This window comes from Chenopodium quinoa, unplaced genomic scaffold, assembly GCF_001683475.1.
Source record: "Chenopodium quinoa cultivar QQ74 unplaced genomic scaffold, ASM168347v1, whole genome shotgun sequence".
In the NCBI taxonomy this organism is placed as follows: Eukaryota; Viridiplantae; Streptophyta; class Magnoliopsida; order Caryophyllales; family Amaranthaceae; genus Chenopodium; species Chenopodium quinoa.
Genome location: NW_018745077.1, coordinates 27,411 through 41,767, shown reverse-complemented (window position 1 = coordinate 41,767; position 14,357 = coordinate 27,411). Strand labels below are relative to the sequence as shown.

General features: G+C 35.4%; 1 protein-coding gene and 1 long non-coding RNA gene across 7 annotated transcripts; both read right to left on the bottom strand.

The window, feature by feature from the left end:
* Nucleotides 1-6: 6 nt before the first annotated feature.
* On the bottom strand, nt 7-4,999 carry LOC110709545. 6 transcript variants are annotated; one of them, XR_002508993.1, is made up of 7 exons: nt 4,560-4,999; nt 3,636-3,734; nt 2,785-3,328; nt 1,883-2,069; nt 1,280-1,349; nt 707-857; nt 7-328 (listed from the first exon to the last, which is right to left on the bottom strand). It is a non-coding gene; the product is annotated as an uncharacterized LOC110709545 (long non-coding RNA). The 6 variants fall into 6 exon arrangements; XR_002508994.1 differs by having other exon boundaries at nt 3,669-3,734; XR_002508989.1 differs by having other exon boundaries at nt 3,298-3,328; nt 4,560-4,953.
* An 898-nt stretch (nt 5,000-5,897) lies between these two features.
* On the bottom strand, nt 5,898-9,115 carry LOC110709544. The gene is made up of 2 exons (XM_021887763.1): nt 7,904-9,115; nt 5,898-6,197 (listed from the first exon to the last, which is right to left on the bottom strand). Exon 1 carries the CDS (start codon nt 8,690-8,692, stop codon nt 7,904-7,906), a length of 789 nt encoding a protein of 262 aa, XP_021743455.1. The 5' UTR covers nt 8,693-9,115; the 3' UTR covers nt 5,898-6,197.
* Nucleotides 9,116-14,357: the final 5,242 nt, after the last annotated feature.

The window sequence follows — 14,357 nt, the reverse complement described above, 5'->3', positions numbered from 1 at the left end:
CAATCTCTTAGCCATTTGACACCCTAACAGCAGCCACCTCCGCCAATTCCACATTCCAGTCCATAGGAGTCTTCTTATCCGCAGCCCATAATATGCGGCCAAAGTGATCCCTCGCAACAGCACCTAGACCACCACTTGTGCCAGCACCAAAGTGAGCGTCAACATTTATTTTAATTATACCTTCAGGTGGGCAGCTCCATGTAGCATCTTTTTCAAGTGGGTATTGAATACTCTAGTCTCATACAGCGAGTAATCACAAACAAGCTTCAAAAAACTAGCAGCAATAATACCCATATTCAGCGATATTCCTTCAAACAGGAGCTTATTTCTGCAAACCAAATAATAGACCAAGTTGTAGCCAAGATGGTACAGTAATAAAATAATCAAACACAAGATCAACAAATAAAGTTCGTTAAAAGACCAACTATCAATTAAACCGACTCAAAATAATAACAAACAACCAAACTATCTTCATTAAAATTGCTACTCCATAATTTCCAATTTTCACTCAGCAATACTCACAATTTCAGCACAAACCCACAAATTCTTTTTTGTTTTTTTTTTTTTAAGAAAAAAACCCCATAATAAACTTAATAAAGTACAGGAGAAAAATCACAATTAAAATAATAGTAAAATTAAATTGATTTTTAGATAACAAAAAGGCCACTTAAATTTGAGGGAAAGAAAAGGAGAAAACATGTCTCACAATTTAAGGTGTTGTATTTCTTGCTTTCATATTCACTGTCCTTGTTCCGTCTTTTTCTTAGACGTTGTTGCGGCTCCTCCTGATCGCGCCCACAGGTCAGCCACCGTTGCTTTGTCCTCTTTCCATTGTTGCGGTTGTCGATGATGTGTTGCTGTCGAGACATAAAATTAAAAGAATTTGAGGATGATTAGATTAAAGATTTTTCTACAACACTCAATACCCATGGTGTTATAACTTTCAATATTTTCTACAACACTCAAATGCCCATCAAGGGTTTATTTTCATAACCTTTTGTATCCTATGTTACTACCTTAAATTGCCAAGAAGTATAGTTTACCAGATCAAATCTTTTTTACCAAAGAGACATCATATCACAGTGTTGGTGGTCCAACAAGCAAAGATGAAATTCAAAATTCAAACCGATCATTTAAAAAACGTACCAAAATTCAGAAAACCAAAGTAAAATTACAGAAAGAAACTGTCAAAAGGCCGTATAAGATCGAAACAAAGGGAAAAAAAGTAAGGCAAATAAATAGGAAACAGTTAAATACGATTGATTGCAGAAGAACATACCTGATTTGGGTTTGATATCTTCAAAGGTAACACCAAATTGTACCCGATCAAGGTCTATACAGCTCAATTTCTGTATCAAATTCGAAAAAACAAGATCAAAAAACACGCATACAAAGCAAAAACTCCAGTGAACCATAAAAATATTATAACAAATTGAATAAAAAAAAACCGCCTTTCTGTCGCAGCCAATGAAAGGGGTGGCCCAAACAACCGTCGTAGGGAGGCGTTCTCTAGGATGACTGGATGAGTGACTACCCTAAAACCTCCGAACTTTCTCTGAGGAGAGAGAGAGAGATTGAAGGAGAAAGGTAAGGGCTGACCAGCTGAGGAGTAAGAAAGAGTTCAAGGGTAATAAAGCTGAGAACATTTCATTTCTGTAATAGAAACCACAAACACTGTTCCTAAGCACAGTCCAGCAAGTTTTGCCTTTTATACTCTCTTCCTCACCCACCCCCTCCCCCTCCCCTCTGCTACCCCTTCCCCCTGCCACCCCCATTCCCCCCCCCCCCCCATTCCCTTCCTCTCCCTACTTCCCTCCTTTTCCCTTGGATGTAAGATATTTACACTAATTAATAAATACAAGTAATATATAAGTGGTAGTACTTTATATATAAAGGTTCAATATAGAGATCTCAAAACAATTCTGAATTTGCCTTAACCACAAAATACATTCATATTCTTGTCTCTGTGATTGTCCGCCGTGCCTTTAAGAATAGTCAGGCCTCAGGCCCAAGCTTTCTAATAGCTTCCGCTATCTCCAAATTCCAGAAAATGATTACAATCCTCACACCTGTAGATACAAATAAGAAAACTATAAGGCACAAGATGTTGCTTCAATTCTTTCTTTAACAATTTTTGAAATAATAAGATCAGCACAGTACAGCACAGTGTGATAGTCTCTCTCACTGCATTTCATTGACTGAAAAAAAAAAAATTTGCTAGTCTGGCTATAAAGTAAACATCATCTTGAGATGGAGGTTACCAAAAAAATGTTGATCACATTTTATATATACATCTTGAGTAGAAACTTCAAGGTGTATGAGGTTGGTGAGCAAGGGACATCGACAGCAATTACGAGTTGCTGGAATTGTTGCAGCTCCGCTACCATGTATACCCCAGAATCTCGGAATTTTTATTTTTTTCGATTGATTGAATTTCATTTTGAGGTCTGTATAAAGAGTATACCTAATTTGCTCAAAATTCCAAACAAACCTGATAAACCATCTAGGATATTGATCTTCAAATCTAAGTCCAATAAGAATCCTAATTAGATTCATGATTAAACACTATTTGAGGTATTATTATTCTATGATTAAAAAAACAAACATCTTAATTAATGAGTTTGAGCAAAGACCCAGGAAAGAAAAAGGCATAATTTTTCAGAAATGAGAATTTTTACATCTTATTTAAGCACAACAAAATTGAAAGAGAGAAAATACATTACAAGTTAATGAGCTTAATCTATATTATAAGTGGAGAAAATATGTTATAGACCTGTTACCCACCTCCACCAAGCCACCATTGTGGGTGTACACAAGGAAGTAAAGTGGAAGAGGGGACAAGAATCAACCACAGCAGTTGGCAACTGCTACTCTTCAGCACATGAAGACAAGGGTCATTAAGGAAACACTTAAGAAAGTGGCAACATGGGTGTGATTTATGAATTGCTAATGTGCTGAAGAAGACAAACACCAATCAATGTTAGGTTAACCTTTTGTAATTGGTAGCTTGAGTATATAAGTAGTAGTAAGAAGCCAGTAGAAATTATGTGAATTGTGAGGAAAATTGTTGAGAGAATGGTAACCTCAAGTTACTAAGAGAGTAATACCCTAATGTTATCAAAGAGAGTGATGACCTAGAGCTATTAACCTATCTCTTTGTAACGTTATTAGCCATTATTAATCAAATTTTAAGCTTTCATCTTTATTTATTAGCCTTGTTAAATCAGAAATACAAGCCTGATGATTTAGTCTATAACAAAATCAAGAGAATTGGGATCGAATTGGATCAGAAAGAACCTTAGCTTGTCAGTCATACTTTCACCACTTCCTGCAATCAAATCAAACAAAGAGCTTAATTCAATTCAATTAGAAAAGCTAGTGTTAGAAAAAAAAAAAAAAAGCAGAGAGAAATTACGGCCAATAAACATAAAATTAAGATAAGCATAATTTTTTAACAATCCAAAGCTTTTTAATATGTTAGCTACACAATTTATCACGCTCGATTTTTCGAGTTTTTTTTTTCCTTTTCTTTTTTTGAGATGAAACACTCGACTTCAAAAACCATTTCTCCTGGTCACTGCAACCAGTGTTAGGGGAAGAGAGACACAAAGAGGGAAGAAGAAAAGGTAACTAACAAAAGTACAACCATGGTACTTCAAACATGTCACCTTTGGTGTGCTCTTGGAGACAACTTGAAACAGACAAGAGAGCTTTCTTTACAGCTTGAAAATTTCCTGCCATATAAATTTCAGGAAAAGAGTTAATAATAATGTAGAAAAGGCATTTAAAACAGAGCTATGAAAAATCATGGACTGGTGACATTTTAGGCTTATATATGTCTTGTGTCATCCAATGCACAGCACTTCTTGATCTTAAACACTATTCCTATAAAGCAGCAAAAAAAAGACATCAAGGAAATCTACTTTGACATTGATCAAATAGATCATAGTCTCCTCTTCATACTAAGACCCAAATAACTATACTCAGATGGACAGCATATATACATTAGTGTGGAAATATGTAGTACATTCTAGGCATATTACAAAATTCTTAAAAATGCAGAGTAAAGACACGAGATACAATCAATATAACTGGTAATGAAGTGGATTTCTCTAAGTCAGTTTAAGCAATACCATACCACCGACTTCTAGAATCAGCTTTCAGTTTCTGTACCTCTTATCTAACTGGGGCACAACGAAACAAACAATCCAAAATTGAACCAAAATTTATATCAACAAACTTAAAGATCTATCCATGAATTTATTCCACAAATTCAATTCGATTTCAATTTCATGACATTGCAAAACCTAGACTAGTAACCCCAATATCTTTATACCATATACTAATTCAAACATTAATACAAATGTCAATAACAATGGATGATTGATTAATTGAACATAATTCACAAGAAGTAGAATTATTGAACAATGCGACCTCCAATTCACCAATATATAACACAAAACTTAGCAGAATTAGAAATTGTAAAATATCAAATTTAACACTAATTCAACATAATATTACAGCAAGAAATCAATAATGATTGACAAAATAGTACTCACCTCATAAGCAGCGAGAATTTGGATGAAACGTTTCGAATCAGCAGTATCAGTATCCGCAGAAGAAACGAGGTCAGGGTGCGTTTCTTTAGCAAGCTTTCTAAAAGATGCCTTAATCTCCTCATAAGAAAAGTGCTTGACCAAGCCCGTAAAAAATGCACGCCCAAACCCAATTAGTCACTTATAATAATATGAACATTTAATAATAAACAAACTACAAACAAGTTAAAAAATACAAAATATGAATACAGTAGGAATTACTACTATCAATACATCACTTTTTAGGAATTACCGCCCCCAATGATTTTTTTTTAAAATTTACCACCCACCTTCAAATCTTCAAAATATCAATTGTTAAAACACGATCGGATTAGGCAAGTGTAACACTTTTTAAAACACGGAGGGAGTACCACCTTCACGTCATGTGGGGCCCATCAACGCGTTTTCTTTTCTATTTCCCTCTCGATTCTCCGATTTACACTCTCTGTTCATCACTCTTCCTAATATTCTCTATGAATTGTGCGAAAAATCCAATTATTGCATTCAAGTATGTGTAATTGCTTTAAAAAAAAAGTATGTGTAATTAGGATTTTAAAATCCCAAATTGATTGCAAAAACCCTTATTACACATTAATTGGAAGTTTTACCTAAACTAAGAGAGAATTTTATGAAGAATGAAGAACAGAGAGGGAGAATCGAGGGAAGGGGAGGAAAAAAGAGGGAAATAGAACAGAAAAATTCGTTGGTGACCCCACATGACGTCGTCAATGAAGGTTTGGGCAAAGTAGTGGTGGTAAATTTGATGTTTTGAGATTTTGTAGGTGATAAATTTTTTTAAAAAAATAAATCATTCGAGGTGGTAATTCTAAAATGTGATGTATTGATGGTGCTATTTTTCAAATTTTCCTTTAGTATTAAAATATGTTTATTAATCCCTCCGTTTCGATTTAGTTGCAACATTAGAATGTTCACCAAATTTTAAAAAATGTATAAGGTGGGGCCCAAAAGAGAATTTTTATAAAATAAGTATGGGAATTTATCAATGATAACTTGTGATTTTGACTTATATCTTTGCCACACATCATTAAACTTTTATTATCAATGATACACCCGAATATAATCCTAAATAACTACCGTAAGCATAGAGATAATCATGGCTTTGAAATATAATGGCTTACCGTAAACATCATATTAACCTGACGTTAGTATTCTTAGTAATACACGCTTTAATTAATTGGAAAACAATGAAAACACCTACTGCCCCTCCTATTTACTCTCCATGCAACTTTCCCTCCCACATTTCCTTCCTTTATTTAATAGTGTGTAGCAAAGATGAAAGCATACCAGCAAGGAAATAAGACTTATTTTTAAGCATACCAGCCAGGCTACTACAATTCCAAATATACAACATAGACTAATAACACGAGAGTAGCAATTTAATAAAAGTCTACATTGTCGGATCCAAGGTGAATACATTAAGTACTAATAACATGCCTTAATAAAATCATGATTGCAATTGCTGCTACGATCGCTATTGCAGCTAAAATAAACACATATGACTTTCAACATCAACGCAGCTCTTCACAATTCCAACTTAGACATGAAGCTCGTTCATTGGCCCTCAAGTTGCAACAAACCTATCTGCAGGTAGGCACGCAAAACAACAAATGAGAAGTTCAGAACTTACATAACTTTTTATGCTAAAGGCATAATAGACTTTCCATATCACAAGGTGATAGCTGTAGAAGTCAAACTATACTATGAGAATTCTGGTGCATTTTCTTATACAGGAACCTTACAATGAATAAATGAAGAGCAGTACTAGTATTCCGGAAGATGCTTCACTTAAGGCATTCCTAGATTGAGGGCTTCTTCACTTATTGGAGGCATGACTTTTAAGCTATCAATCAATGGTTTGGCTGCTAAACTCATACTAAAGCCGTACTACTTCACAACAACTGTTCACAACCTTTTGCTTAGGAGTTGAACACCCATCAGTACTAGCACAGGTTGTGTTCAAATACAACCAGCTAGTATAAGCTTGTTTACACACAGAAAAAAAGGAAGATAGTTCTACCACCCAACCCAACTAGGAAAACAACCCACAATCATGTATGACTGATATAGACTGAAATCTTCACAGTGATAGGCAATAATGTTTTTATGGAACTTCTAAATTGTAGAGAAATTCAAAATTAAGATGTCATGCCAATACCAGACAACAATTTAACCTTCTTTTCTTATCAATTCTTAAGATTACACATCCATCACAACTCATACGCTTAATTCTACATTTTGTAATGATTGCTTAATTCTGCATTATATTAATGAGCATACATAAGGAAAAAAAAAATTGAAAGGAGACATAGGAAACGGAAGAAATGGAATATGGTTCAGGTTCATTATCCATAATGGACTCAAAACCTACCCTCAACTCCAGACCCTAATAAACATGGTAAGAGTGATAACATTTTACGCAGAAACTGGTATTAAAATAGCCCAACAGGTACAATATGAAGTTCACCCCAAATACGAGAGAGCAGGGGACAGGGAAGAGGGTAGATACCTTGAAGGAAAGCTTAAAAGACAGAGTTAGACTAAATGAAGGCCTGACTCAGGACATAGATCAACTATTGAACAGTAATGAAAAACACGAGTAAAAATCAACAACTACTCATCTCATGAGTCGGAGAGACAAATGTGCAGCATTACAGGCAAATTCATTCACCTCTACTTTTCAACCAATTTCATGTTCAAGAGAAGCTTAAACGATAGAAAGTAGGCTTGATTGATTCATGACATGTTTGAACTACTGAACAAGCAATGAAAATGTTGAGGAGCATTTAGGCTCCATTTGTTTTGACAGAAAACATTTTCTAAAGGTGGAAAACAATTTTCACAAAGGTGGAAAACTAATTTTCTCTAAAGTGAAAAATATTTACAGTATGCCACACTTTTCTTCCCACTCTTTACATTCTTCTTCTATCCTCTTATCCATTCTCCCTTTCACTCTCACTTTCCCTTCCTTATCTTTTACTTTTTTAATTCTTTAAAATATTATTATTTTCCATGAAAAAATCATTTTCCCAAAAAATTTGTTTTCCTTAAAAACAAACAGAGCCTTAGAGGTGGGAAACAAATAAGCAATTTTTAAAGTATAACAATAATTTGCAAGAAGGTTAACATATATAGAATTATTGTCAATAGTCAAGGGTCTTATAATGATCAAGAACATATTACAATTGAATATAATGATCATAGAAATATAAAGTAATATTTAAGAATATAATGATCAAGAACATATTACAATTGAATAACCTTAACAAAAGCTTAGCTAGCTAACATACCTAGACAGGGAGGTAGAGAAAAGTACTGCAGCGAGAGGGGAGATTATAATGTTGGGAAGAAAGCGGAGTGACAAGAATCTCCTTAGAGTTGGCATTCAAGTTGACGAGTTGGACTTTGAATTGGACAATATGATCAAAGGCGGGGTTCTCGTCCCAAGGAATAGCGGAAAAGATCAAGCACAGCACGCCATTGCCCCGATGTAATAAGGTATCATATCTGGTATAAATAAGATAAGATCGATAGTCGGCTTTAGCCTCAGCCTCAGGGGACAGTCTTACGTTCAACCATTCTTTAGAGACTGTATCATAAGCCCTAAAGAATGCCTTCATTCTAGGATTATGAATATAGATAACCCCATCGTCTGCGATAGTCACGGCCTCTCCCCACCTTTGCCATCCACCTTTAAGGTCCTCAACCAGACACCGCCATTGATCCTCACATGGATAATAGGCATACATCGTTGAGATATACTGGAAGTACACTATGATTCTGTTTCTTTTGTGATCCGCCATAACCGGAAGAATTAGTGTGCGGTAATCAAACAACTGATCCCCATCACCACACGGTGGCGGTGGGAACGGAGGCGACTTTAAGCGACGCCAATTATTATGTTGAGGATCGAAAACCTCGCCAATAAAACCAGATTCGGAGTTGTCAAAAACATATATCTTCCCACCAAATTCGACGATACCTTCTGGCCACGCCTGATTGGCCCTTACGGCTGGTGACTGATCGAGCCCAGCGGTGGCTAGTCTCCAACCATCTTTAGGTTTGGTAAGATCTAGCATATGACATGAGAATAAGCCTTTCTGTTTCCTCTTACCTTTCTTGGGTTTTGATTTTGCGGAATCATCACCGTCACCGGAGGAGAACGATTTGCCGCCCCAAAAACATAAAGTGTAGATCCCACAACACCCACGGGAGGCTCACAACCATTACCAACCACGATACGAGGAAGTGATGAGACTTCCGCAGTGTTCAGATCCAAAACATAGTAAACAATTTCACAACAATCACGAGGTGCTATAAGTAAAGGGTTCCTGGGTTCAATCACCACGCCCCCTACTATCATCTTATTCTTCAATTCCCCTCTCTTTTCCACCACCATTTTTTCCGGCATCGCTTCCTCTCTTCAATTCAATTGATACCTAACACTCTAACACCCCCAATTTGCCACACTTGCGGTTGCGGCCCTAGATGCCTTTATTTATATGCCTTTATTTATACGAAGCCTAAGCAATCTAGGGTGGCTTCTCTTGGGCGGGTAATTGTGGGTTACCTTCTTATCAACAATGATTGGGCTCATGACCCGTATTTTATAAGAGCACTTGTAGACTTTCTTTCTATTCGAAACAAATTCTAAACACGGCTTTATTTTCTGGGATGTCAGTGTGGCAGGTCAAGTAAAAGACCCGCTCTAACGGGTAGGGATGGGTCTCTTTAGTGGGTGGGGGAGCGGGGATCAAAGTTATTACGTGCAATATGGTGCAACTATTTTTAAATGCACCACATCTATAATTTGAACATTTAATAAATAAATAAATAAATAAAACTGAACATTTAGTACCTTCTACAATGGCAAATGTGGCAATAAGACTCCCTAACCTTCTCCAAAAACGTCATTCTTCATTTCTCCATGAATGATGCTCTTGGTAAGTTTCCTAGTTGTGCATGTCAATTGTACCTTCTTGTGTTTAATGCTCACATGTATCATTTTAAGGGAAAATTTAGTATATGAGTAAAAATTAAGCAATTTTCAAACTGCATATAAATTAGGGCATTCTTATTACTAGTTCTTTAGATTTAATTATGTAAAATAATCATGCTTGTGCAAACCATGAGGGAAAAGATTGAGTTTATGCATCATTTAGAACAAATAATAGATAATAAAAGCATCTATCTTCAATAGTATACACATGTATAAAATTTATCTACTTTAGATGTATATTATATAATCCTATTTTATTGATTAATTGTAAAAAAAAAATAGAATTACAGGTAAGATAATAGATGATGTATGGAGTAATTTTAATTGTAAAACATACATATTTTATTGTATTTATTTATTTGTTTATAGATTAAAAAGATTAAAATTTAATATACATAATGTGCCATGTCATCATTTTTCGGTGATAATTTGGCCGGAAAATTGAATTTGTACTTAATTTCACGTATTTAAAAACTAATGGGGTTAAAAATTTAAAATGTCACATTGTAAAGTTAAGGGGGTTAATTACACTATGAATCTAAGTTAGGGGTCATATTGCCACATTTGCCAATCTGCAATAATTATGGTAGTGGGGATAAAGAAGAGAGAGAAACATAATAATACAAAATTGCCCATGTGATAAACATAAACTAAAGAATAAGTGTGAAAAAATATGGGTGTGTTAGTTATTTGTACTATGAACACAAAAAAATTTGTCGAAAAATGAAAATGGTACAATATTTGTGAAACTTCTCGAAAAGGCAAGTGGTCTAATATTAAAAAGAAAAAAAAAAAAAAAAACAAAGGCAGGATTTCCAATGGTCTTTTGTTTGTTTTATCTAGTTTTGTTCTTGTTCTGTTTTTTTATTTGGGAATGGGTTTAGGGGAAGACTCAAGTGTGGAATCTATTGTTTTGCATCATTTAGGGGAGGATGACTGTGATGTTGAGGAAATGTTTGAGAAAACCAGTAGTCCAATGGATCGGAGGCTATGGAATATGCAGTATCCCTCAAGGAAGCTGGTAACTCTCTGTTAAAGAAACCATTTTAGCAATGCTTTGGCCAAGGCCATCAAATGTTTCTGTGTCTTTATGCTCTATGACTGATGATGTTCATATGAGATATGAGGGATATGGTAATCGAGTTCAAGGCACTGACAATTTCCATTTAACTCAACATTGCAGCTTGTGTGCCATCAGCTTAATGATTTTTAGACAGTACCATGATTTCATGATCTCTGGTTTTAGTAGTTGATGGGGGAAGGCGCAAATGGAGTTGGGGGCTTTAAAGAAGGCCTATGAAGATCTCAAGAAAGAAGGGAGATAGAGCCAATCAATACTGAATTACTGATTGGAATTTTTTCAATCAAGAGATCTGAGTTTGAATTGAGCTATATCACTTTCCATTATAAGTTGTCTTAATCTCATCCAAGTATCCATTACAACCAATGCTATATTTTTCTCAGATGCTTATTTAAAAAGTCTAATGAGCAATTAACATAGAACTGCCTCGTCCTGTGACCTGTGGCGTTATGTTCTTAATGCCCTTTGATTATAAGGGTGTAATTTAGAGTAATGGGAAACTTATAATTTCATCTTACTTAAAATTGAAAAATGTTTGGTTGGACTTAGTTAAATGAAATGCTCCCTATATTTTATTGGGAGGGAAGGACGGATTGTATATAAATGATGCTGGGCTCGTTTTGGGAGCTGGGGTTTAGGGATTGGAAGGGGAAGGGATTGGTGGCTGGGGAAGGAGGAGAGAGAGGGGTAGGGGTGAAGTGGGGCCCACAAACGGCAAAACTAACAGCTTCCGTCAACTGGTAGCGAATTTTAAAATATGTGATTTTTAGTGGTAGTAAAATAAAAAAAAATATGAGCGGCAAAAATGAATACCATTGTGGTACCAAAAGTCAAAATTTCCTTATAATAACAATAGGAGAGAGAATTAATAACATTTGTACAAGTGGGTTGTGGGGTACTGGGGTTAATGGGAGAGATATAATAAAATTGTAGTAGGCTTAACTCCTTGCTAGATAGGAAGTGTTTGTACGGGCGGATCCTGAAATTTTTGGCATTAAATAAAGTTTTTCTACATGCACTGCGTTTCTTAAAATTGTGTAATTTTAAGGCTTAACTTTTTTTGGCTAATATTAAAATCTATATTTTTTATACTAATTTTACAGAAGCATTTCCTTCTGGTGCCTATGGTCTATTAAACAAGCATTTTGAGAAATTGACACAGTGTGATATGCATCTTAATTTTCTGAGCCGGTAACCAAATTAATAAGTCTAGATCTCCAAACTTCGATTTGCAGCTTCTGTTTTTGACGACTCAAATGAATCCCCTAATATTAAGAGGACCTAGCATCTCAATCTTTTTGAGATGTGGAATACCTTTATCCTAATAAATCTCTCTCAGTCAAACAAGTTATGGAACATCTGAGACTCTGTCTTGTGAAGCTACTTCTCAAAAATCCTCACAATATATTTAGACCATTGATGTTGTTGTGTTTGTAGACTTCTGGAGAGAAATTTGGCATGGATTCTCAATTTTCTTAATTTCTGTTTTTCTTTGTACATCCTTATGTTGAATTTATTGTAGGATCTGTCAATATATCATACCAGAAGAGATTTTTATATATTTTATATTTTTTCCGGGGGGGGGGGAGGATTGGAGGATGCCGAGACTTAGTATGTCTATTACGATTACTTTCATATAAGTTTACTAGCAATAATATCAAATATGATTTGGCCTGAACCGACCTGAAGCATACCCTATCATGACCTGAATTTTGTACCAACCAAAAAAACCTCTTTGCCACCTCTAAAGCAATTTGTGGTCATGCTTCTTGTTTTATAAATGTTCATTACCATAAAAATCCTATGCTTTAATGGGGTAGGGTGTAGGGCCGTAGGGGGTGACTGCCGACACTTAATATGTCTAATACGTTTTATTTAACATAGTAAGATTGTTGGCAATAGAATTAAATATGATTTGGCCCAAACTGACCTGATTCAGTTGAACATACCCAAACATGACTTGACATGGCCTGAATTGTACCACGTCTGAACAACCCATTTCCCACCTCTAGATGTATATCTGGTGAGCAATATATGGCCATGCTTCCTCTTTAAATGTTCATTATCTTAAGAATCCTTTGTTTTAAATTTTGGAAGGCAGAACTATTTTATGTCTCAGTCTATCTCAGCCTCAGCATTCACTTGCTAGCTACCTAGGTGCCCTGGTGTTGAGATATAATTCATCATGTTTATGATATCAATGGTCATCAATAATCTTGGACATTGGCTTTTAATTTTACATTTGTTAAATTTCCTTCTGATCACCAAGTATTCATTTTAGTGATGGATGTGTGCGTAATGAAAGTTAGTTCGAGTAGCCAATCAGGAAAACCAAAGGAATTAAAAAGCGTTGAACAGTGAATTATGCATGAGTGACCCTGTGAATCATATTGGAAATTTGCCTTACGAAACAGAGGAGTTCTGAGGTTTCTAAATTCACATAAGAAGGATCCAAGTCCCAAAATAAACGATCGAGGAATTTACCCAGCACCCGACCATGTTCTGATGAAAATTCCTCATGTTAGAGACTCAAAGGTCAACTCTTGGTACTCCCTCATTCAGAAAGATGGTGCTTCTGTTCAGAGTTCTGATGTGACTGAAGAAAGTGTGGATGGAAAAGCCAATAACCATGAACCTTAGTTATTGGATCAGAATACAACTAATGAGGGTGACAACTACAGCTGGGGAGATGGCGGCAATCAGACACCAAGCATGCCAATAATTGATCTTTTGGGGATATGCTCCTCCATCTTCCGCGGTTTGCTTCACTATCAAAGTTCTTGTTTGACATTTGTAAAGATGGGGATAATCAAAGGCGCGATAGAAAAATGAGAAGTTTACTCTTATACTATCATTGTTTACGGGTATTGCAGATTTTCTCAAGGGGTTTGATATATGAAGTGATTGACTGTGATGACTTTTGGAGACTGAATTCCAAACTGCACCTTGTAAATTGGTAGGATTCAAAATTTTTGGGTTGATGATGAATCCCATTATATAATTATATAAAGACGAACCACAGATGGGATAAGCTATAGTTTTTTTTTTTAAGTATCTTGTCTGCAAATATTAATGTAGTTTATCTTAGAACTTTTATTCTTTGAATCCCAACTGTGACCATTAAAAGTTCTGAAATATCATGCTAGTTTTCTCTCTTGATTGTGTCATTTTCATTCCTTAATTTATAAGAAAAAAACATTAGGAAGTCCATGTGAGAGAAACAGGAATTTGTGTCCAAAATATCTGCCAAACGCAGCGAGCATTACGCATAAAGTCCTCGAAAATTTATTCTTTTTCGTCTAAAGTCTGAAAACTTGGTTTTATTGGGCTACCATACCAACGAGGAAGTCTAAAGGCCTCACAATGCTGCACAAGCAAGTGCATCACAATGACATCTTCGTAGGGTGTAGGTATTAGTACGGCCCTACACTAGGGTGTAGGTATTAATAATTAGGACAGGTCAGTGCAAAAGTAAAGTAGGCCATTAATAGGGCGAGAATGCTTTTATTCTCTGCTTCTTATCAAGATTGTTTAGGATAGTATATGAACATTGTTGACGTTATTTTACAAAAGTCAAAGTATATGTGCATCATTGAAGCATAAAATGAACATACAGGGAACCTCTTTTAATTTCATATACTAGAAGTAGAAAAAGTAGATTGTT